This window comes from Schistocerca nitens, chromosome 3 (assembly GCF_023898315.1).
Source record: "Schistocerca nitens isolate TAMUIC-IGC-003100 chromosome 3, iqSchNite1.1, whole genome shotgun sequence".
Lineage (NCBI taxonomy): Eukaryota > Metazoa > Arthropoda > Insecta > Orthoptera > Acrididae > Schistocerca > Schistocerca nitens.
In genome coordinates this window covers 776844016-776870466 of record NC_064616.1, presented here as the reverse complement: position 1 = coordinate 776870466, position 26451 = coordinate 776844016, and the positions used below count along the sequence as shown (strand labels likewise).

Genomic DNA, 26451 nt, shown 5'->3' with positions numbered 1-26451 from the left:
GGACTCTCTCTCTCTCTCTCTCTCTCTCTCTCTCTCTCTCTCTCTCTCTCTCTCTCTCTCACACACACACACACACACACACACACACACACACACACACACACACACGTCTTTCCGCTCCCGGGATTGGAATGACTCTTTACCCTCTCCCTTAAAACCCACATCCTTTTGTGTTTCCCTCTCCTTTCCTGACGAAGCAACCGTGGGTTGCGAAAGCTTGAATTTTGTGTGTGTGTTTGTGTTTGTTTGTGTCTGTATCAACATACCAATGCTTTCGTTTGGTAAGTTACATTATCTTTGTTTTTAGATATATTTGTACATATTTATATACATATACATTATTTCTATAAACTATGTGACATGTCCTATACTGTTGACAGAGTGGTCAAAGTAAAAAAAATAAATAGACAAATGAGTCTCAAATCCATGTGCTTCCATTTAGCTGAAACAGATAGTGTACCATAACACAGCAGAATGAATTTGAGTGATATCAGTGTACCTGATCATTAAAAAAGCTTACAATGAAAGCTAAAATACTTTTTTTAAGGAAAACTATATAACTTTTTAATACAATTGCGCCTGTGACAGCTCAATGATAAACACCAGTTTACATTTAATTCCTACACTGAGCTGCTTTTGAATGCTATATATGGCATGTGATGGTCACAGTAAAGTCATGGGCCTCTTGTGATTAATGTCAAGAAAAAAAATTAATAGTAATACTAATAATATTGTTGATGACTGACTGACTACACATCTCAGACTGACAAATGTTATCATTTAATCTTTTTTTTATTTTTAATAGTGATGGGGGTGGAGGAGGAGGAGCAAGAAGAAGCAGTTATTAGTACCCTTACTAAAACTTTCCAGGACAAAATTAATTAAAATTTTTAGAAGCCAAAATTGAAATCATAAAATCTTTAACATGTCACTCACAATAGTTCACTGCAGTGTTGTTGCTAACTGCATTGTAAAACAAATAGCCAGTGAGTTACATCACTCATTCATAATAAAAGGACATGTCATGGTCTTACAAATTTAAAACTAAATGCCTGAAACATATAAGTCAGTTACCTAAATCACTTGGACTATTCATACACTCACTGCAAATTTAAGAGAAGATACATTTCCATGTATCTGGCACAATTAACTTACTGATTCATTAAGAAGCTTTAGATAAAGATTTATAGCACGAACACCGGGGATGTAGTAACTTATTCTGATGCACTGTCCTCTCAGATTGTACCCGTTGAGAGAAACCTGTGCTGCTTCTGCATCTTCACTAGTACTATACTCAACCAATCCCCAGTCCTGGGGACACCCATTTTTAAGGGCAATCTGAAAGAAACAATAATACACAGAATTAAGGGAATTTAATATAAACTATAAAATTACATAAAGTACATATAATAATAGAACAGGATGAAAGAGCTCCTTTTTGCTGTTCTTGACGTAACAAAAGAAACACATACCCAGCAGAAAAGAATATATTTATCTATGAATACATAATGTCTATCAGAAGAATACTAATGGTAACAAGGGCCACAGTCACAACATTTATGAAGAATTGATAATTTGTTATTCAACTGAAAATTTATCTGGATCTGCCATGAATGAGAATCATTCACTTGCCTTTCATTGTTTCTCATGGTCCAATTACCCTCTGTTAGCATTATTTTTGTGTCAACCATTCAAGGTAGTGAAATGTTTGGGTAAAAATCTCTTTTTCAGAGTTGTAAATTACATTTATTTACATTATTTGAAAATTAACATACCTCTAGTTCTCATTATTGGGGTGTTAATACTTCATGTTCAATAGTAATGCTTTCTACTGGTAGTAGAGGCACTCACTGAATCTAACGTTCAGCTAACACATCAGTTTACATGCTACAGTCTGTCATATCTACCCATTTAGCAAACAGAAAATAAATTTTAAAACAAATACCCTCTCCAAGAACTGGCAGAAAGCTCCATAATGGGGAATGTCACAGTGATAACTTGTGATCAGTAAATGAATATAGTATCTTATATACCTCATATTTTGGAGGACACCTCAATGAATTATGAACTCTACCTGTAAGTTCACAAAATTTGAATTTTTCGCACAAATAGTTACAAATACATGCAAACACTTACAGATGTGGTCTCTCCTACCTGGTCAGTAAGCAAGCAGTTGCCGATGTGTGCTACTGGGATTATGTTCTGTGTTTCTCTAACTTTTTAATTATGTGATATGCTTGAAAGAACAGTGAGCTCACATAAAATGGTTTTTATAAACTTGATAAAACTGTTGCAGGATGCCAAGAAAAGGAAAAGGCTAGATTTAAGTGAAAATGCTTCACACAAGGCTCTAATTTTTGACTGACATATTGATTTTGAAAGTACTTAACATCATATGTTGATCTTTCAGAAAAAGATTACAAGCCATCCACGATCTTTGAACTATATTCATAATGAGCTGTGTATGTCAACAAAATACATCAGAGTAACTGAACACAGAGAGACTTAGACCACAGCTTTTATCATGACTACTGGATGATCAAAAACAGAAAGAGTATGAAGATACCATTAAATTTTAACAGAGCAGCCCCCTCCCTTTTTCTCAAACCACAAACCTGCTGCTTATCCAAAGCCTACTCACTTTCGCTCTTCTTCCTCTTGAATATCAATCATGTTATAGAACACAATGCTTGATTTTCAGTATGAAGCAAGTTCGCTTGAAATTAGCAAGGTTTTGACAAGTTACATGTATGAAAAAGTTGAAATCAGAAAAATGAAATCATTTGTGTAAGGCACATCGCATACTGACACAAAATAAATGAATCATATAATGAGAAAAGTAGTATCTGTACACATGCAAACTCATTTCAAGAAGCACCTCTGAAATGCAATATAGACACACAGCTGTCACCAGCTGAAACATTGACTTTAACAGAACTGGGTCCATTTGTTTTTCAAAACATACTGAAATTAGGCCTTTCATGACCTAACTTCATCAGATTTGAGAACCAGCACACCTAGAGAATGTGAAACTCAAGAAATTAATTGCTAGAAGTAGCCCCAAGTGGAGCTATGACTTCAAGCCTAAATCTTTGGCTTACTATTTAGAAACAGGCCCATAAACTGTATCGTGAAAGTTCCACACTTAAGCACATTAAGATGTATAAAAATGAAATTGTAAACCACAGAAATGTAGACACAATTAATTGATGAGAATATGAACAGAAAAAAGTGATGTATCACACTGCAAAGGAAAATATATTGTTAGAGTTATCACAGCATATAAAATAATAAATAAAAATGGGGAATTATGTAAACCTGTGACTAAACTAACAGATATGTTTCAATCTGATGAGAGTACTTAATAAACTGGATAAATAATCCTGCCAACAACCACTTGTATAGTTTATGAAACTGTTGCTGCTGATAAGTAAGGTTACCTAATGTAACTCCTTTAGTAATGAGTGTGTGTGTGTGTGTGTGTGTGTGTGTGTGTGTGTGTGTGTGTGTGTTTTCCTTCTTCAAAAAGTAGTTTTTACATTCACTGTAGAAAGAAGTTGATTGGAAATAATATCATCATCCACATTCATGCATGCAGTATGATAATTATTTACAAGGTAGCATAGAGATCTACATAGAATGCAACTGTCTTCCACTGGCCCCAGAATGTGCTTTTAAATTTAATTATGGAGAAAATATCAGTTAAGATGGTACGTGGACCACAGTATAAGTTGACATTTTTAACATAAACAAAGGATTATCTCGAGGAATGTTACATTGGATACCCTCTTCAGTGTCAAAACATTAATCATTAATAACCACATCAGAAACAAAACTTTTTGTCAACTATAAGAAGGTGAGCTGCTGAGACATATTAGAAGTTTCTGAACAACTGAGAAATAAAGAATTTGAATTTATTTCACCTATTTGGTCATTCTACAGTAAGTTTAGAAACTATAATCATTCATTCATAAAAAGGCTGTAACAAGTTTTTTTGTTATGTAATACAAAGCCTAAAAGTAAGGCCAAGAAATCTGCTTCAGATGACGTCATTTGACTGTCACTGTGAAGCTTAATGATGATCAACTGTAAAACTTACCTGACAATATGGAGGGCTCACTACAGAGCTGAATATCTTCCGAAATTCCCCCATGTCTCTGAAGTCTTTGGGCAGTCTGTCCACATATAGGCATTTCGAGTGGAGGGACTCGAATGTGACATGACTTGAGTCCAACCAGTCACAACATAATACCCAGCTATCCACTTCTTTCCCATCAAGCATATTTTTTGCTTGCATTGCAGCTTCTTTTGTGCTGTATTCAACAAATCCATAGCCCTTTGTTTCACCTAGAGATGAAAGTATTATTAGTTCCAATAGTTCTCAGGAAATATTGAAACATTCTGTAATTTTTTTCACATTATGCTTATTTGACACACAACAGAACCACACACTATGTGAAAGTACCATTATGTGATCTTTAAATGTCTCAGTATATAACAGTAATCATATTTTAATGGACTACCACAAATAGAGAACACACAGTTAAGAATACATATTAAACATAAATTTATAGTGCTTACTTCAACATTCCAGAGTTAGACTGAATATAATTTCTAGTTATTAGAACTTCAGGCAATTACTGTCACCAATTAATAGCTTTCAATGTGCAAGTATTTCATTTGACTTTGTAAGGAGAAGATTAGAGAAGGAAGATTACAGCTTATCATCATATGAGTGATGAAGTATTTAGAGATGGAGCACAATCCGGTATTGGGGAAGGAAGTGGCCATCTCCTTTTCAAAGGGGCCATCCAAAATATTTGCCTTAAATGATTTCAGGAAACCACAGAACACCTCAATGTATATGCCAGATGACGACACAAGCCTATATACTAACCACTGTGCCACCTGCCTCAGCCATTTGAGATTGAAAGGTAACATTTGTAATGACTTACGAACACAGAATTCTCATCTCTTGCACATATGGGACAAAATCGACAGATATAAAAGCAATTTCTGAAGAACCCCAGGGGAGTAATAGAGGACCATTACTGTCATACAATATGAATAACATTTGGAGCCTTATGACGGTTTTACAGATGATGATGTTGTCTACTGATAGATGGCAATGCAGAAGACTGTAGTAATATGCAAGAAGACCTGCAGTGGATTAATGATTGATGCAGGGGCTGACAGTTGATCCCAAATGGAAATAAATGTAACATTGTTCACACAAACAGAGATCTATTACTGTTAAGTCATACTATTGGTGAAAATGTACTTGTAATGGTAACTTGTTCAACTGATCTTTGAGTAAAATTGTCATAATCAGAAAATCACCAAAATTAGAGATTATAAGGAAGTTTGGAGAGTGGTGAGAGACATCCCCACCACCTTACATCCTAAGGCAGTTTGTGGAGTATCAATGTAGATCTAGATACAGGTTCCTCTTAGGTATTATGATAGAATTTCTGAAGCACTCAGTGAGTTTCACTACATATCAGAGGTAGCACCACACAAACAACCATCTGTATGCTGTAAAGGAAGAAATCAAATGGCTCAAATGGCTCTGAGCACTATAGGACTTAACAGCGGAAGGTCATCAGTCCCCTGGAACTTAGAACTGCTTAAACCTGACTAACCTAAGGACATCACACACATCCATGCCCGAGACAGGATTCGAACCTGCGACCGTAGCGGTCGCACGGTTCCAGACTGAAGCGCCTAGAACCGCTCGGCCACTCCATCCAGCAGAAGAAATCAAGTTGACTCTGTACTCAAGCAGTAACTTATTTTTGCTACATTTGTCTAATTTTGTTGTAGATTAACAAAAAAAATTCCAATTATGTAAATTATCAGCATGTAGCCCAGTGTTTGACAAAGGGAATGTATCTTATTTAAAAATGTAGATATGTGTTCCTTTGCCAATGTGTTGCAACATTATGGCTACAAAGTGTTGAGCATTAAAGCATTTAAGACCTGAAACTTCCTGGCAGATTAAAACTGTGTGCCAGACCTTTGCCTTTCGCTGGCAAGTGCTCTACCAACTGAGCTACCCAAGCATGACTCACGCACCGTCCTCACAGCTTTACTTCTGACAGTACCTCGTCTCCTATCTTTCAAACTTTACAGAAGCTTTCCTGCAGGAGAATTCACGTCGTCATAAGGGCGAAGGGTGGATACACCCCACATTATTGTTCAATAATAGGTTCCAGATACCTTTAATCAGATAATGTATGTCGCAAGTATTTCGCAAACATTCGAAAATACGAACGACGTTATATCAATGATCTATTACTTCCAGTTATTTAAAATTTCTGCACAATCATGCACACATTATCCTAAACAGTGTTTTTATTTTCAATTGAAAACTTTAATCATTAAATTCCCTACTCACTACCTTTCGTGATCGTTTAATTTCATATCACTCTGCAAACTTACGTCTGGATATTTGATAGACATGACTGGGTCAAGCAGCAGATCACTAATACTGTGTTCGAGCATTACAGGATGGTTTCTTCTCCAACTCATCTACATTAACGTACATTTTTGTACGTTTAGAGCAAGAACCAATTATCACACCAAATAGAAATTCTGTAGAAGTCATTCGCAAGTTGCTCATGGCATCACCCCACAAAGCCTGTTGAACAGTGTGAATGGTTTCCACTTGGGTACTGCTAAGCTTCTGGCAATATCTGATTGCACATCCTCATTCACAAGCCGACTGCCAGCGACTTTCGGTTCTGTTGGAGGCAAAAAATTCACTTCTGCACATTAATGTTCCTTACCTCATATTCACCGAATGAAGTCTCCCATGCTTCAGTGGTTTACGTAGGAAAGAAAAAGATTCTATACTTTTTTAACACACCTTGTGTTTTGTAGGCACTTTATTTTATAAACAAACTTCAATTTTCCATTGTGTGTGCCTCTTATCACTGGATGCCGTAATAGATGGCTGATTAACCTGTCCCTTCTTTTGGCAAATGTCTTCCTATTCTTTGTTCTTCATTTCAGACTGTCCCTTCAATTTTTACTGTTCTTCGATTGAACCAAATTTCAAGCACTCCTAGTTTCTTCTTCCTCGGATTTCTCACTAATAAACTGTTGTCTGCCTCCCGCTGTACCTACAGCGGAACCTATGTGATCGTTCAAGACGATTTTCTCATATAGTTACTTCCGTATATTTGCATGAAATGATTGACTCAGTCGTGCACTCGTATGTTACTATATTTTCAAATTTCACGACGTCGATGACTTTACATCTTTCTGAATTATGAATAACTTGCCAATATTTACCCCACGTTAAATGTCCACGGTACTGGGAATGGAAACTGACATGGTGTGTACTTCTCCAGATAATGCACTTAATCACAGACAACTAGGTCAATGGTGGACGTTCTTTGGACGTAAGAATGTACTGTCATTCTTGCAGTGTTAGGACTGTTGACCTACATCACGTTTCCACTTCGCTATGAAACGGTGAAGAGATGACTTTGGTATGTTTATAAGGGCAGAAACATCTGATTGCACTGTGGCTCTATGAGCCTCATCGAAAGACTCCATTCGACACTCTTGCTTCTTGAATCTGCAGATACTATGTCTGCGAAACTACATGACAGATTGAAACTGTGTACCTAAGCCAGACTCGAACCCAGGCAGCCGCGCGGGATTAGCCAAGTGGTCTATGGCGCTACAGTCATGGACTGTGCGGCTGGTCCCGACGGAGGTTCGAGTCCTCCCTTGGGCATGGGTGTGTGTGTTTGTCCTTAGGATAATTTAGGTTAAGTAGTATGTAAGCTTAGGGACTGATGACCTTAGCAGTTAAGTCCCATAGGATTTCACACAGATCTGAACAATTTTGAACCCAGGCATCTTTCTAGCTAGTCAGTTACCCGAGCACACGTCATGGAACACTTCACAGCTTCTGAATCTCTCTCCTACTCTTCCCAACCCAACAGGTGTTCTTTCACATTCCCCACACGACTGCCGGCCGAAGTGGCCGTGCGGTTAAAGGCGCTGCAGTCTGGAACCGCAAGACCGCTACGGTCGCAGGTTCGAATCCTGCCTCGGGCATGGATGTTTGTGATGTCCTTAGGTTAGTTAGGTTTAACTAGTTCTAAGTTCTAGGGGACTAATAACCTCAGCAGTTGAGTCCCATAGTGCTCAGAGCCATTTTGAACCCCACACGACTAGAAAACGTGCGGTATAGAATGGCTTAGCTACGGCTTAAGGCTTGTTGTAGAATGAAATTTTCATTCTGCGTCGGAGCGTACATTGTAAACGAACTTGCTGAGAAAACTGATTACTTTAATGATCCATTACAGCGTACCAAGGAACAAGACTTGAGGTTGCAACAATGGATTCTCACTCTGAAGCAGTAGGGTTCAGATTCACATATTGTCATCTATGTCTGCATACGAGTGATATTCTGTACAGACTGAGGGAGGACTCGAACCTCCGCCGGGATCAGCCACACAGACCATGACTGCAGCGCCTCAGACCGCTCGGCTAATCCCGCGCGGCCACAGCCCAAAAACAGAAAGGAACCTCACTGGACAGTGAGGGCTTCATCACGACAATGCCAAGCCACATACTGATAATGCTGTTATCGAGTGCCTGGCACAAAAACTGATCTCTACAGTACCCCACCCGCTTAATAGTCCCCACCCGACTCCGTGCGATTCTTTTCCTAAACCGATGGCCAAAAAGGGACTTAAGGGAAGCCGGTTCGACAATGAGACCAAGGCAGTGCGACACTGAACAGAACGCTAAGGAATGGCTTCCTACACGTCTTTCAGGGATGACCAAGGAGGTGGAACAAGCGCACTGCATTGGGAAGGGGGTTGGGGGCTGTTTTGAGGGGACAAAAGTCAGCAAGAATTATTTTTTACAATAAATTGTTGTATGAGTATCAGTGCTAGTCTTTTTTTTAACATCCCTCATATGAACTTCGCAAACCACTGTACAGTGCATGGCAGAAGGTACATCGTATCATTATTACGAATTTCCTTTCCTTTCCAGACACATATTGAGAGAAAACTTACTGTTCGCGCTCTAATTTCACGATCCCCACGAGACGTAAACGTTCATGGGAGCATATCGGCCGCACAGTCTTTTTCAAATAACGGTTTTCTAAATCGACCCAACAACATTTCGCGAAAACTACGTCGTCGTTTTCCAACGATTCCAATTTAAGTTCTCAGAGCCTTTGTTACATTTTCGCATGGGTTATACCATGCCTGTTGCAATCCTAGTGTGTCTCCGAATTCGTTCGATGACTATTCTCGTGCCTTCTCAGATAAGGAATCCAAACACTGGAATAATACACCAAAATTCGTCCCACTAACGTCTTATACGTGACTTCCTTCACAGATGCAGCGCACTTTTCTAGAAAGCTTCCACCTGGCCCGCATCTCGTGGTCGTGCGGTAGCGTTCTCGCTTCCCACGCCCGGGTTCCCGGGTTCGATTCCCGGCGGGGTCAGGGATTTTCTCTGCCTCGTGATGGCTGGGTGTTGTGTGATGTCCTTAGGTTCGTTAGGTTTAAGTAGTTCTAAGTTCTAGGGGACTGATGACCATAGATTTTAAGTCCCATAGTGCTCAGAGCCATTTGAACCACTTGAAAGCTTCCACCAAGTCTCAGTCTTCAGTTCATTTTCCCTAACAAAGATTTTGCGTGGTAGTCCCATTTCACATTGCTTCTTAGTATTACGCCTAAGTACTTACACGATGTGACGTGTCCAAGATGTACACCAGACTTACACTCCAATACTTTCTCTCTGTTATCGGCGGTATCTTATAATGGGCACTCAAATGAAAACGAAAAATATAAGTACTGTTTATTATTTAAAAGTGATTGGCGTAACTGTGAATACATTTATCCCACTGTGAGACAAGATGTTCAGCGGCTTCTTGGAAAAATGATTGCATTTGCCTACGGAACCATGATTGTATCCTTTCGTCCAAAACAAATCGACGGTTACAAATGTATTTTTCTTCACAGCTCCAAAAATACGGAAATCGCTTTCTACGTCGATACTGTGGAAAAGCTGAAGCGCGCCATCAAGTCCAAACGCCCATGAATGTTGACGGACGGCATTATTCTATTGCAGGATAATGCCCGTCCACACGTTGCCTCAGTGCTAAAGTTTTGCTGGGAAGCCCTTACAGAATGTCTATTGTATAACGCAATGGGTTCTATTAGTTAAATATTCCTCCAGCCAATCACATATCTGAAAATATCCCTACATTTTCTCCTCTGGTTTCCTTTAATCACATAAAGCAAACGCCTGGATAGCTCATTTCATACGGCCACTGACAACCCCTTCCCGCATTCCTGGCGAATCTACGCTAGTGCTCTATACAGAAAGAAGAATGAAACCTAACTTCCTCCTTTACAGAGTGCAGAGAACAAGCTTCATTTTAAAGCTCATGTGTATGTACTTTGTGTCACCGTGTCCATAACAGTTCTGACGATGTTCATATACTACTGGTCTCTGAGTTCAAGTACTAGTTTTATTTCCACTCTACCATTCATTGACCGCAACTGCCAGAGATCAGTATTAGTCAGCAATTTTGTTAGAGCACTTCTAGATGATCTCACTGTTTTAGTGTCTGAAGATGTCCAGCACGTCGCGTTCTTCTTATTTTAGCAATATCTGTTCGTGCTAAACTCAGCTCGGTCTTTTTCCGCGCGACAGCTTGCTAACCACGGATGAAGGACAACAAGCAAATTCCATATTCCTAGAATTCCAGAAAAGAGAGTGACACGGTGCCCCACTTCAGACTTTTAGCTAATTTCCGAGCATACGAATGGGTTCTCAGATACGCCAGTGGCTCGAAGACTTCATTAATAGAACCCAGTATGCTGTCGTGGACGACGAGTGTTCATCAGAAACACGAGTATCGTCTGGAATGTCCCAGGGAACTGTGATAGAACCGCTTTCGTTCTTTATATACATGAATGATTTAACGGATAAGGTGAGCAGCAATCTACGATTGTTTGCTGGAGGCGCTGTAGTGCACGGGAAAGTTTCGTCGTTGTGTGACTAGGAGGATACGGGATGGTTCAAATGGCTGTAAGCACTATGGGACTTAACATCTGAGGTCATCAGTCCCCTAGACTTCGAACTACTTAAACCTAACTAAGCTAAGGACATCACACACATCCATTCCCGAGGCAGGATTCGAACGTGCGACCGTAGCGGCAGCGCGGTTCCGGACTGAAGCGTCTACAAACGCTCGACCACAGCGGCCGGCAATACGGGATGACTTGGACAGAATTTCCATTTGGTGTGTTGAATGGCGGCTTGCTCTAAATGTAGAAAAATGTAAGTTAATGCAGATGAGTAGGAGGAATAATCCTCAGACATTCGAATACAGTATTAGTGGTATGCTGCTTGACATTCACGTCGATTAGATATCAAAGCGTAACGTTGCAAAGTGATACGAAATGGAAAGAGCAGGTAACGACGGCAGTAGGGATGACGAATGGTCGACTTTTAGGTTTGATCAATACGAGATTGTTACGGAGATGCTTCGTGAACTTAAATGGGAAACCCTGGAGAGAAGGCGTTCTTTTTGCGAAACACTGTTGAGAAACTTTGAGCAGGTGTTTGCAGCTAACTGCAGAACGATTCTACTGATGGCAACATACATTTCGTGTAAGAACTGCGAAGACAAAGATTAAAGAAATTAGGGCTCGCGCGGAGGCATATGGATAGCAGTTTCTCCCTCGCTACATTTGGCCGGGGAATAGGAAAGGAAACGACTGGCAGTTGCACATGGTACCCCCCGACATACAACATACGGTGCTTTGCGGAGTGAGTTTGTATGTATATGTAGCGCGTAAATACTGTCGAGCAGAAGGCAGTGCCTGTTGTCAGGTTTGAGAATTCTCCCCCCGAATTTGTTTCGCGTGGGTGCAGGCTCACTGGCTGTGCGATTAACGGCTTCTCTCTGTCCCCTCCTGCGCAGAGATGGGCCCTAATCTGCGTGACTCACGCAGGTTCCGTACGCAATTAACAAATGTTACCCACTCACGTGGATATTAAAATACTTTTCTTTCAATGGTTTATTCGTTGTTTCTCTTCCGCTTGTCCTTATAAATGTTTACACAGAGTTTCACTGCCCTACGATCATTCGTGTTTTACGGAGCATTTCTACACTGCTGTGTTACTAGGAGCTTAGAGAAGAATGGCTAAAGCGCTGAGCATCATGGGACGCGCGGGGTAGCCGCGCGATTTAGGGCGCGCTGCCACGGTTCGCGCGGCTCCTCCAGTCCTCCCTGGTGTGTGTGTGTGTGTGTGTGTGTGTGTGTGTGTGTGTGTGTTACCCTTAGCGTAAGTTAGACTAAGTAGTATGTAAGCCTAGGGACCGGTGACCTAAGGTCCCATGGGAACATACCAACAAAAATCTTGGGAGAGCGTCTGTGGAGTGGGGTTAGGCTTGGCTTGTAACCTGCGACAAGTTGTTTTAGGTCTCACAAGTTTGTTTGCGTTGCCATCCTCCGCAGCAAGCATAGAAATACTTGTTTTGTAAATAAAACCGCCTTTTCCTGCTGCCAGATGAGAGGAAATGCAGATCAGCAAATCATACCACTGATGATGCCTTAGAATAAGAAAAAGGCGAACCGCGTCTGGGATAAATAAATTATATGGCAGAAGGAAGAGGCGGTTTTATTTACAAAACCAATACGTTTTGAGTCTGTGCGTGTTGTGTGATCGGATGACGCAATTGGCAGCTGTCGCGTCTGTAGTTTCCTGCGAGCGGAACCTAACCTAACCTAACCTAACCTAACCTAACATAACCTAACCTAACCAAAGTCCTGGTGCTGGAGAACAAGCTGGAAATTCTTTGCAGATAAGGGAACTCGGTGGGATAAAGGACGTATACTTCTGATGAAATAACTGAGACGAAACACGAGGTAGGATAAGACCACTGTCGAACCCTACGAGGCACCAACACATTGAATACAAGTTGTGCAATCCTGCATACACCCTGTGCAGCTAAGTGCCACGAGAAACTAAGTCCCGTCCCGATGGCAGAGTAACTCAGGTCCAGCGTCTGAGGCAACTGTCGAAGGAATCCTCTAGCAACACCAGCTGCCCTGCTTATATAGGCTCGTCTGATGCAATCCCCCCGCGATCACGCGCCTCTCCCGTGTCCATTCGTCCTTCCAGCACATTCTGTCGTAGCTGGTCACGAAGCTCCAGCGTCCCTTGCTACAAAAACGCAGCCTCTCTTGCTTCCCAGCGCCCTGGCTGACGTTAGGTTGCTTTCCTACAGGTTCATCTTACACAATCTTATGCATTTCTATTCACATCCGCGACCCATTCGCGACACAGCGCGCTGCAGGTAAGTTGATTCGAGTCCCGCGTTGGCCCACGTTTCACCCTCTCACATTTACGCAACACAGCCCCCCGAAAACATGAAGGAACCAGTTGCAGTTCAACAGCTAGACTAAATTTAAAGCATCCATTGTAGACGCCCAGTTGTAAGAAAACACTTCAACAAACACCACCATTTACAAAAATGAAACCCTCATGCCGTAGTTTTCGTGGCACCGCCACCTCTTTCTAGCGCTGCAAACACAATACCACCGTCCGCAAAATTCAGTGATCGACACTGGCAGCGGGCAACAAAGAAATCCTCCTTAATCCTCGCATCGTTTCCTGTCACGGCGATGCGGAGTAGACGACACGCCGCCAAGAAAATTAGTGCGGTGGTGGAATCCTCAGCTATATACGAGGTGTGGCTAGAAAAAAACCGGACTAGTACTGGTGAAACAATAAAACGAATGCAATAAGGCTGAAAGTCGCGTGGCCTGTCACGTGACTCTCGCTCCGCCTACAGCTCGAGTTTGATCTGCCTCCTGCACTCAGTCTGCCCGTGGCGTCTGTTTTAAGTAGTTGACGTTTTGTCTGTGCGTCGGAAAATGTTGAGTGTACTGAAAGAACAGCGTGTTAACATCAAATTTTGTTTCAAACTAGGAAAATCTGCAAGTGAAACGTTTGTAATGTTACAACAAGTGTACGGTGATGATTGTTTATCGCGAACACAAGTGTTTGAGTGGTTTAAACGATTTAAAGATGGCCGCGAAGACACCAGTGATGACACTCGCACTGGCAGACCATTGTCAGCAAAAACTGATGCAAACATTGAAAAAATCGGTAAACTTGTTAGACAAGATCGTCGTTTAACAATCAGAGCAGTGTCTGAGTTAACAGGAGTTGACAAGGAAAGTGTTAGGCAGATTCTTCATGAAAGTTTCGACATGAACAAAGTGTGTTCAAAAATGGTTCCAAAGTGTCTCACAATTGAACAGAAGGAACGCCGAAGAATGATTTGTTCTGACATCCTGGAAAACATTGAAAGTGATCCCATCTTCTTACAAAATGTTATTACTTGCGATGAATCGTGGTTTTTTACTTACGATCCCGAAACTAAACGCCAATCGATGCATTGGAAAACTCCTGGTTCTCCACGACAAAAAAAAGCACGAATGTCAAAATCGAAATTCAAGGCAATGATGATTGTTTTTTTTTTTTGACATCAAAGGGATTGTGCACATTGATTGGGTACCAGAGGGACAAACAGTGAATCAGCATTACTACATTAGCGTCCTGGCTACCCTACGTGAGCGAGTACGGAGAAAACGGAACGATTTGTGGAGAAAAAAGTCATGGATCCTTCACCAAGACAATGCCCCAGCTCACAGTGCGTTTTTGGCAAAACACAACATTCCCATCTTAGATCATCCACCCTACTCACCTGATTTGGCCCCCTGCGACTTTTTTCTTTTCCCTAAAGTCAAGTCAGCTTTGAAAGGAACTAGATTTGAGACTGTTGAAGCAGTAAAAGAAAAAGCGACGGAAGTAATGTATGGACTTACCGAAAATGATCTGCAGCATTGCTATGAACAGTGGAAAATTCGTATGGAGCGGTGTAGAGACCGAGGAGGAGAGTACATTGAAGGAGATAACATGAAATTGTAAATAATTGTAAATAAATGTTTTTTCCAGCATCAGTCCGGTTTTTTTCTAGCCGCACCTCGTATATTATACCCCGATACGAAACGGGCACTAAAGCCCACGCCGAACGACTGTGATATTAAACGACGCGTGCAGAGCCGGTGAATAATAACGTGACTGCGTAAGAGGTTTATTTTATTAGCGAAAATGCCACTAGGTCCAACTCTACGGGCTTAAACACTTTTATTTCCTACGATCGCAGGCATTGAGTGCAGAGGAAACAGCGGCTGTTCAAATTAAGTTTTTTAGGACAGTCAGAAGTCGAACTCAATATTTTTTACTGACAGGTTTTCTTCATCATCATCGGAAACTGTTGAATTTACATTTCAAAGTAGTTGGCTGATTACATCGGCAATATATTCAGCCAATTGCTCTGAAATGTAACTGTAGGAAACCAGCCAATAAAAATGCTTAATGCAACTTCTGACTGCCCTGAAAAACTTAAAACTATTTCTAGCATTTTCCAAGGCGGGTGGATGAACAACAGCTTACGCTTAAGTATACCTACTGTGCGACGTTTTACTGTGTCACTGTTGTTCAGCAAAGAAAGGGAATAGCTTTTTCGCACTACAAGCTCCAGGAAATATTGGCGTACTGCTGGCAAACAGAACAAGGGAGCGTTTCATGCCTAAGGATTAACGTTCCATGGACAGTTAAGTAATTACAGAGATAATCTACTTACAATGAGAAATGGACTTGGTTAAACGTAGACCACGAGAGACGACGCAATACATGGGTCTTCTGAATTCCGACATTCATTCAGGGTTGCCATAAGTAACGTGGGAAAGACTTGAAATTTCCCGCCCAACTTAAAAGCAAAGGCGAAACATACCCTCTCTCACAGTAAATGCATGTCAATTGACAGTGGTGATTGTAGTTAATATATACAGAGGCTGGAAAAAATATGGAAACATAAAAACGCAACACGTTAACCATGCCTAATAAGGTGTAGGTTGTTGTTGTTGTTGTTGTTGTTGTCTTCAGTCCAGAGACTGGTTTGATGCAACTCTCCATGCTACTCTATCCTGTGCAAGCTTCTTCATCTCCCAGTACCTACTGCAACCTACATCCTTCTGAATCTGTTTAGTGTATTCATCTCTTCGTCTCCCTCTACGATTTTTACCCTCCACGCTGTGCCGGCCGCGGTGGTCTAGCGGTTCTGGCGCTGCAGTCCGGAACCGCGGGACTGCTACGGTCGCAGGTTCGAATCCTGCCTCGGGCATGGGTGTGTGTGATGTCCTTAGGTTAGTTAGGTTTAAGTAGTTCTAAGTTCTAGGGGACTTATGACCTAAGATGTTGAGTCCCATAGTGCTCAGAGCCGTTTGAACCGTTTTGAACCTCCACGCTGTCCTCCAATACTAAACTGGTGGTACCTTGATGACTCAGAATATGTCCTCCCAAGCGATCCCTTCTTCTAGTCAAGGTGTGCCACAAATTTCTCTTCTCCCCAATTCTATTCAATACCTCCACGTTAGTTATGTGATCTACCCATCTAATCTTCAGCATTCTTCTGTAGCACCACATTTCGAAAGCTTCTATTCCCGTCTTGTCCAAACTATTTATCGTCCATGTTTCACTTCCATACATGGCTACACTCCATACAAATACTATCAGAAACGACTTCCTGACACTTAAATCTATACTCGATGTTAACAAATTTCTCTTCTTCAGGAACGCTCTCCTTGCCATTGCCAGTCTACATTTTATATCCTCTCTATTTCGACCATCATCAGTTATTTTGCTCCCCAAATAGCAGAACTCATTTACTACTTTAAGCGTCTCATTTCCTAACGTAATTGCCTCAGCATCACCCGACTTAATTCGGCTACATTCCATTATCCTCGTTTTCCTTTTGTTGATGTTCGTCTTATATCCTCCTTTCAAGACAATTTCCATTCCGTTCAGATGCTCTTCCAGGTCCTTTGCTGCCTCTCACAGAATTACAATGTCATCGGCGAACCTCAGAGTTTTTATTTCTTCTCCATGGATTTGATTTTTAATTCCTACTTCGAATTTTTCTTTTGTTTCCTTTACTGCTTGCTCAATATACAGATTGAATAACATCGGAGAGAGGCTACAACCCTGTCTCACTCCCTTCCCAACAACTGCTTCCCTTTCATGCCCATCATCTCTTGTAACTGCCATCTGGTTTTTGTATAAATTGTAAATAGCCTTTCGCTCCCTGTATTTTACCCCTGCCAGAGTATTCCAGTCAATATTGTGAAAAGCTTTCTCTAAATCTACAAATGCTAGAAACGTAGGTTTGCCTTAATCTATTTTCTAAGTTGTAGGGTCAGTATTGCCTCACGTGTTCCAATATTTCTACGGAATCCAAACTGATCTTCCCCGACGTCGGATTCTTCCAGTTTTTCCATTCGTCTGTCAAGAATTCGTGTTAGTATTTTTCAGCTGTGGCTTATCAAACCGATAGTTCGGTAATTTTCGAATCTGTCAACACCTGCTTTCTTTGGGAATGGAATTATTATATTCTTCTTGAAGTCTGAGGGTATTTCGCCTGTCTCATACATCTTGCTCACCAGATGGTAGACTTTTGTTAGGCCTGGCTCTCCCAAGGCTATCAGTAGTTCTAATGGAATGTTGTGTACTCCCGGGGACTTTTTTGGACTGGAAGTCTTTCAGTGCTACGGTGTAGGATAGCTGTTGGTATTCGAAACAGCCCCCAGTCGTCTGGGAATGGTTAAATACATATCCTGCACGCATTTGAAGGGATCTTGAACCATTCTTCCTGCAAAATAGTGGCAAGAACAGGTAACGATGATGTAAATGTATAGTAATCATGCACACTTCTCTCCGAAGTAGACCACAAATATTGAGATCTGGTGATCTAGGTGGCCAAGGGAGATGCGAGAATTCATCCTTGTGCTCAAAAAACCAGTTCTGGACAATGTGAGCTGTGTGAACAGGGGTCCTGTCGTCTTGGAATGCAGCATCGTCATTGGGGATCAGATACTGTACTATGGGACGACCTGATCAGCCAAAATGGCCGTATAATCCTTAGCGGTAATGTGACCTTGCCGAGTAACCATTGGTACCATGAAATACAGCCGTCGTCTTTGAGTCTTGGGACGTAAACTCGACCAGAAGTTGAAAACAGTATGAAACAAGACTCCTCAGTCGAAATTACACTACTGGCCATTAAAATTGCTACACCACGAAGATAACGTGCTACAGACGCGAAATTTAACCGACAGGAAGAAGATGCTGTGATATGCAAATTATTATAGCTTTTCAAAGCATTCACACAAGGTTGGCGCCGGTGGCGACACCTACAACGTGCTGAACGATTTCTCTTACACAAACAGCAGTTGACCGGCGTTGCCTAGTGAAACGTTGTTGTGATGACTCGTGTAAGGAGGAGATATGCGTACCATCAAGTTTTCGACTTTGATAAAGGTCGGATTGTAGCCTATCGCGATTGCGGCTTATCGTATCGCGACATTGCTGCTCGCGTTGGTCGATATCCACTGACTGTTAGCAGAATATGGAATCGGTGGGTTTAGGAGGGTAATACGGAACGCCGTGCTGGATCCCAACGGCCTCGTATCACTAGCAGTCGAGATGACAGGCATCTTATATGCATGGCTGTAACGGATCGTGCAGCCACGTCTCGATCCCTGAGGCAACAGATGGGGACGTTTGCGAGACAACAACCATCTGCACGAACAGTTCGACGACGTTTGCAGCAGCATGGACTATCAGCTCTGAGACCATGGCTGCGGTTACCCTTGACTCTGCATCACAGACAGGAGCGCCTGCGATGGTGTACTAAACGGCGAACCTGGGTGCACGAATGGCAAAACGTCATTTTTTCGTATGAATCCAGGTTCTGTTTACAGCATCATGATGGTCGCATCCGTGTTTGGCGACGTCGCGGTGAACGCACATTGGAAGCGTGTATTCGTCATCGCCATACTGGCGTATCACCCGGCGTGATGGAATGGGGTGCCATTGGTTACACGTCTCAGTCACCTCTTGTTCGCATTGACGGCACTTTGAACAGTGGACGCTACATTTCAGATGTGTTACAACACGTGGCTCTACTCTTCATTCAATCCCTGCGAAACCCTATATTTCACCAGGATAATGCACGACCGCATGTTGTAGGTCCTGTACGGGCCTTACTGGATACAGATAATGTTCGACAGCTGCCCTGGCCAGCACATTCTCCAGCTGTCTCACCAATTGACAACGGCTGGTCAATGGTGGCCGAGCAACTGGCTCGTCACAATACGCCAGTCACTACTCTTGATGAACTGTGGTATCGTGTCGAAGCTGCATGGGCAGCTGTACCTGTACGCACCATCGAAGCTCTATTTGACTCAATGCCCAGGCGTATCAAGGCCGTTATTACGGCCAGAGGTGGTTGTTTTGGGTACTGATTTGTCAGGATCTATGCACCCAAATTGTGTGAAAATGTAATCACAAGTCAGTTCTAGTATAATACATATGTCCAATGACTACCCGTTTATCATCTGCATTTCTTCTTGGTGTAGCAATTTTAATGGCAAGTAGTGTACTTTCTTCCATTGCTCCACAGTCCAGTTTTCCTGTTATCGGTATTTGCATCACTGAGAAGTGGTTTTGGAATTCGAGCTCGCCCTGCAATCCCGTGCTTATGGAGCTGACTTCGTGTTTTTATACTTATAGTGTTCACGAGCGCGACATTTACGTCTGCAGCGACTTTTTTCCCGTCACGATCCTCTTCGATAACCGTAAGTCTCTATCACCCAACACACATTTGCGTTCGCGTTGTGACTTAACGAATGGTGTTTTTTCCGTTTTCTCCGTATGCGGTATAATTCTCCTATACGGCGCCTCTTGACACACCAAACACTCAGCTACCCTGGTTAAAGAAGCACCTACCAACAATTTGCCCACGTTCGGATTCACTTAGCTCCGACACGCACTCAACTACAAACGCCATTGTTCTGACCACTACTGACACTTGCAGCGTACTGAGGATATTTCACAGGTGCCGTTGGTGGTCAAACAAGGGGTGGTCAAAAAGTTTCTCCGGAGTGCCGTATGATTGTTAGCCGCGCGTGCCGTATGCCTCAGTGAATATACCGAAATGAAACTCAGTGAAATACAAGTTGTTAATTTATTGAATATTCATTTTTACTTACAAATTTTCACATTACATGTTGAAAGTGTCCCCACTGTTGTTGAATACACAATTCAGTTCGTCTAATCACGTTTCCAAACACAAGCTGTAACATTTCTTCTTTAACAGAAGCAGTGAAAGTGGATATTGCAGTTTTCAATTCATCGATGGATTTTGGACGGTTTTTATAGACAGTTGCTTTCGCTGCACCCCAGAAGAAAATATATCTCATGACATGATGGGTGTTTGGAAACTAGATATCCAAGTCGTTCTTAAGTAAAAATCACAACTTCAAAACAATTTGCTGTTTACGTTTTACCAATTTCTTCTTTTATTCGTTGCTTACGATGAAGATAAATGTCGATTTCGTGAAAAATTTTAAAAACAATTCTTGACTACTGCTTCAAAGTATATTTATTCCCACATGAAATTTGTTGTAAATAACCCACTGCAATTCAAAAGGAACAATGATGTTCATAAGTGCAACACTAGAAGAAAAAATGGCATTCATTACTCCACATTAAGGTTGTCTTTAGCACAGAAAGGGGTGCACAACGCTACAACTAAAATTTTTGATCATTTACCCAGTGATATAAAAGACCTGACAGACAGCTAAGTAAAACTTGAAAACGAACTGAAAAAGTTTCTCCTTTACAATATCTTCTATTCGGCAGAAGAATTTCCATTATTGTAATGTATCGAAGGTGGTGCGTAGGAACTAACAACTCACATCCGTACATAGAACAAAAGATGAAAAAAAAAGAAGCAGCTTGTAAAAGATTCATGGAACATGAAACTAACAAATTAATTAATTAATTAATTAGACCACTTTAAAGTATCTGTGATCATTCGTATCGATCTTCTTTCGCAATCTTTAGAAATGCAGCCCTGACTTTGCTGTTAAAAGATGTCGGGTAGGATGTCGGCGGTGTCCTTTTCGAAGGTGACGTTTCTGCATACGGTTGAAGTTGTTTATGGAAAGCACAGAAACCATAATTACAGATGTACTGGAATAAGAATTCTGTTCCGAAATGCGTGTAGTCTATCGACCTCTGCATAATCTCTTTCGGCCCCCCTGACATATGGGACAAACAGTAGGCACCATGACGCAGTCATTGCTTACTTATAATAAAAAATTGGTACAATCTACAAAAATATCATGCTTGTGGGTCGGTATTGTGATGTTTAAGATTATATGGACCCCGATTTTTAGATATCACTGGACACTACCTACAATCATTATTTTGGATATGTAGAATTCAGACCCGTATAGCGAAATAGGCTAACTTGCGAGACCTGGAGGTGAGCCAAACCCTCATCGAATCCGTGGATTGGTACACATGCCAGCCTGAGTACGGCTTTTAGGCGATTTCCGATGCTCGTTTAAGCAAATGCTGGACTGGTCTCCAAATTCCGCCCCAGACAATGCGATACACAAACAGTTAAAAGTACGATAACACACAGAACAAAATTTACACGTTTTACAGACAGATGGCTTACACGATGCCCCCCCCCCCCACACACACCTCCCCTCTGTAAGCGTAACATCTCTAACGATTTTAACAAAATATTGTACACATATTAGTTATGATCTGGTAAGAAATACTGTGGGGGTAAGAACCACCAGCATCCTAGTGGGATGGGGATGATAACGTGGAGGAAGAAGGGGTAGGAGTAGATGGACAGATGGAGAGGGGGGGGAAAGTGGATGGACACAAGGAAGGAGGAGCTGATAAGACAGAGAGACGGGGACGACGAAATTGACACAAAAAGTAAAGAGGGGGGCACGGACAGGGTGAGAGCAGGGGGGACGACACCGAGAGGGAGGGAGGGAGGGTGGGAGGGAGGGAGGGAGGGAGGGAGGGAGGGAGGGAGGGAGGGAGGGAGGGGGAGGGGGGAGAGAGAGGGGGGCAGGTGTAGATGGACAGAGAGAGGGGCTGGAGGAGGACTAATAGAAGACGGGAATAATTACATAGCTTGTCAATGCCGCATACTCAAAAAGCCCTAGAATAAAAATGACTGAGCTGTTTCTTATAGATGTACTCCCAAGAAGAATTTGGTGTTAAAGTTCAGTCTTCTTTGGCTTTTACTGTTTATTGATTATCAGCTTGCTTAGCGAATGTGAATGAATTTAATAGAAGTTTACAAAATGTTTCTGGTGAAAATACTGCTTTCAAATTTTTTGTGATGTGAGCTAAATTTTGTAGAGCTCTAGCCATAGTTAAACAGTAAGCCCTCAAGGCTGAAACAATTGGCTAAAATGGCTCTGAGCACTATGGGACTCAACATCTTAGGTCATAAGTCCCCTAGAACTTAGAACTACTTAAACCTAACTAACCTAAGGACATCACACACACCCATGCCCGAGGCAGGATTCGAACCTGCGACCGTAGCAGTCCCGCGGTTCCGGACTGCAGCGCCAGAACCGCTAGACCGGCTGAAACAATTGCTCAATTCTCTCTGGTCGTACAGATGGCACGTTAGCTTCGCCATTATCATACGATGTCGGCCGGAACCGCATTGCCGCACGCTCTTTACACACTCCCTTCCGTCTATTCCCCGGTTGCCTTTTGCCAGGTCGCAAGTTGTATAAATAAAATGCAATTACCCAGTCTGCAGTCGCGGACAGATTAACAAAACTGCGCTTTCCCCTCTGTAATTAGACTCGCTGTGCATGTGTTGCTTGGCCTGTGTTCTAATTCCAACACTGTGACAATACCTCGTTTAATCTAAGCGGCTTCCGAATCGAGTCGATCGAGTAAATTTGTACCAGTTTGCTTGCGCTCCGGTTGACACTGCACACGCTGGAGGTCTAGTTACACATAATGAGGTAACAGACGCATCGCAAGAAGCTACAGAAAATCTAAATCTAGGGTCAACAAATCAGTTCAAGCACACGTAAAAATAGGGCAAATCGTGACGCGTAACTATGAAAATGTAAACAATATTATTTACCTTTAGGTTGATGGTGTGCTTTGTTTACCCACTACCGTAGGATGAATGAGCGTCAGTTGCATTGTACGATGGTAAGTTTTTTTGAAGCGGTATCTAGGTATAGCTGAACATTTTCCGATTCTTGGATTTCATGACGCATTTCGAGTTGTGATATTTTCAGGCACCATAAAGCAATACCTCGTTGAATGCGCCCGGATGGACCCCCCGTACAGTAACACGAACAGCCGATTGTGGATACTGCATATAGATAAACGTAAACACCACTCAGGAATTGGCCTTAGACCTATTCCGACTGGTCGGCGTCTGCCTACAAGGCCGTACGAGGAGCGATCTATGATCGTTGGACAGGTGATCACCATATTGTCAGTCCCTACACCGTCAGTACCACTATATGCTTCCTGATAACTCTGCCGCTTCTATATTCAAGCAGCTTCTCTACTGGCCTCACGACGCTAACTGAACCCCGTTCCAGACTTCCGTATCTCTTGAGGTGGTACCGCATACTTCCGCGCCGAAGGCTGGATGGTTCAAATGACTCTAAGCACTATGGGACTTGAAATCTGAGGTCACCAGTCCCCTAGACTTAGAACTACTTAAACCTAACTAATCTAAGGACACCACACACATCCATGCCCGAGGCACGATGCGAACCTGCAATCGTAGCAGCAGCGCGGTTCCGGATTGGAGCACCTAGAACCGCTCGGCCACACCGGCCGGCGAAGGCTAGATGACTACACCGGACTCGAACATGGGTAGGAGCGTGGATAAAGCCTTTTTTTTGTTTGGGGTTTAAGGGCGCTCAACTACTGAGGCCATTAGCGCCCAGTCACAATTGTTAGAGCACATAGAATCTAGTAAAACTCTAGGGGGGGGGGGGGGGCACCAGAAAGTTCTTACAAAGATGCAGATAAAATAAGTGAAGGAGTTAGATGTCTTTGGACAAGCCAGTCAAAGTAATGAAACGAAGAACACGAGCAGCTGCTCGAGCGTCATCAGCTAAAATATCCTGTAAAGTAGATGGCAGAGACAGGACAACACGAGATTGACTAAAACGGGGACACGACAATAAAACATGGCGCACTGTTAATGCATGACCACAAGGGCACTGCGGGGCTGGGTCACCGGAGAGCAGGTAGCGGTGGCTAAACCGGCAATGCCCAATCCGCAACCTGGTCAGAAGGACCTCTTCTCGCCGATATGGTCGGGAGGAGGTTGTCCAAGCAGTTGGGAACGGTTTTACTGCCCGGAGCTGGATAAAGCCTTGATGTAGGTTACTCGTTCTTCCTGAAGTCATTTCAGGCGAATACCGAGGGAGTTGCGTTGTACAGTCACCACTTACTCTTCCCCTCGTCCTTTTCTAAAGGATAGTCGTCTTGCTAGATGCATACATTTTTATACGAAGTTTACAAAATATGTGATTTCAATGTTTGTCTTAGGCAAAACACACAATATTTTTCTTTCTCTTAGTCACGCAGGCATATTTCGATAAACGCCCTAATCTTAACTTCCAATATGAAATTCTTTGGTAAGCTGTAAAGGCTGGCAACGATAATACACTGAAGCGCCAAAGAATATACAAATACAAAGATATGTAAGTAGGCAAATACGGCGCCGTGGTAGGCAACGCCCATACAAGACAAGACGTGTCTGGCGCAGTTGTTACATCGGTTACTGCTTCTACAATGGCAGGTTATCAAGGTTTAAGTGAGTTGCAACGTGGTGTTATAGTCGGCGCACGAGCTATGGGACACAGCATCTCCGAGGTAGCGATGAAGTGGGAATTTTCCCGTACGACCATTTCACGAGTGAACCGTGAGTATAAAGAATCCAATAAAACTTCAAATCTCCGACATCGCTGAGGTCGGAAACAGATCCTGCAAAAACGGGACCTACGACAACTGAAGAGAATCGTTCAACGTGACAGAAGTGCAACCGTTCCGAAAATTGCTGCAGATTTCAATGGTGGGCCATCAATCAGTGTTAAACGTGCAAACCATTCAACGAAACATCGAAACGAGCTTTCGGAGCCGAAGGCGTACTAGTGTACCCCTGATGACTGCACGACACAAAGCTTTACACCTCGCCTGAGCCCGTTAACACCGACACTGGACTGTTGATGACAGAAAACATGTTGCCTGGTCGGACGAGTCTCGTTTCAAAAAAAAGGTTCAAATGGCTCTGAGCACTATGGGACTCAACTGCTGAGGTCATTAGTCCCCTAGAACTTAGAACTACTTAAACCTAACTAACCTAAGGACATCACAAACATCCATGCCCGAGGCAGGATTCGAACCTGCGACCGTAGCGGTCTTGCGGTTCCAGGCTGCAGCGCCTTTAACCGCACGGCCACTTCGGCCGGCAGTCTCGCTTCAAATTGTATCGAGCGGGTGGACTTGTACGGGTATGGAGACAAGCTCATGAATCCATGGGTCCTGCATGTCAGCAGGGACTGTTCAAGCTGGTGGAGGCATTGTAATGATGTGGGGCATGTGCAGTTGGGGTGATACGGAACTTCTGATACGTCTAGATAAGACTTCGACAGATGACACGTACTTAAGCATCTTGTCTGATCACCTGCATCCATCCATGTCCATTGTGCATTCCGACGGGCTTCGACAATATCAGCTACACAATGGGACACCTCACACGACCAGAATTGCAACAGAATGGCTCCAGGAACACTCTTCCTAGTTTAAACACTACCGCTGGCCACCAAACTCACCAGACGTGAACATTATTTGGCGTATCTGGTACGTCTTGCAACGTGGTGTTCGGAAGAGGTCCCCACCCGCTCTTACTCTTACGAATTTATGGACAGCCCTGCACGATTCATGGTGTCAATTCCCTCCAGCACTAATTTATACATTAGTCGAGTCCATGCCACGTCGTGGCGGCACTTCTGCGTGCTTACGGGGGCCCTACACGGTATTTGGCAGGTGTATCAGTTTCTTTGGCTCTTCAGCATATTTTAGTGTCACAATATGCTCTTCCTGTTGTATCATATCTCTTGTCAACACCTTTTTCGTGCTTTAACTCGTTTCACTATTACGTTTCATTCAAAAATATTCACTGAAAAACGACAATCGAAACATTAGACAATACGAGTAGAAAAACAATCTGAGTGTGTTGTATATAAGGAAATAGTTATGTGGATACAAGAGCGGTTACAGAGAGGATGTCATTACAATAAAACATTCCATACGGTCCGTCATTACAGTATATGAAAGACTGTCACGCCGTAGGATAAAATTTAGATAGCAGGAACTAAGAAACAGTAAAGCATTGTGATTTGTAGCGTGTAGAATACTCCGAAACAATTTCTCTACCAGAGTTAGCGTTTC

General features: G+C 42.6%; 1 protein-coding gene across 2 annotated transcripts in view; it reads right to left on the bottom strand.

Annotated features, from left to right (window-relative positions):
* LOC126248782 (ribonucleoprotein PTB-binding 1-like) overlaps nucleotides 1-26451 on the bottom strand; it is a 367220-nt gene that overhangs the window by 15890 nt on the left and 324879 nt on the right. For both annotated transcript variants that reach the window (XM_049950156.1, XM_049950157.1), the window contains exons 3-4: nucleotides 4100-4347; nucleotides 1156-1338 (exon numbers count right to left, since the gene is read on the bottom strand). In XM_049950156.1, coding sequence (XP_049806113.1) covers nucleotides 1156-1338; nucleotides 4100-4347 — 431 coding nt within the window. The remainder of the gene's footprint in view (nucleotides 1-1155; nucleotides 1339-4099; nucleotides 4348-26451) is intronic.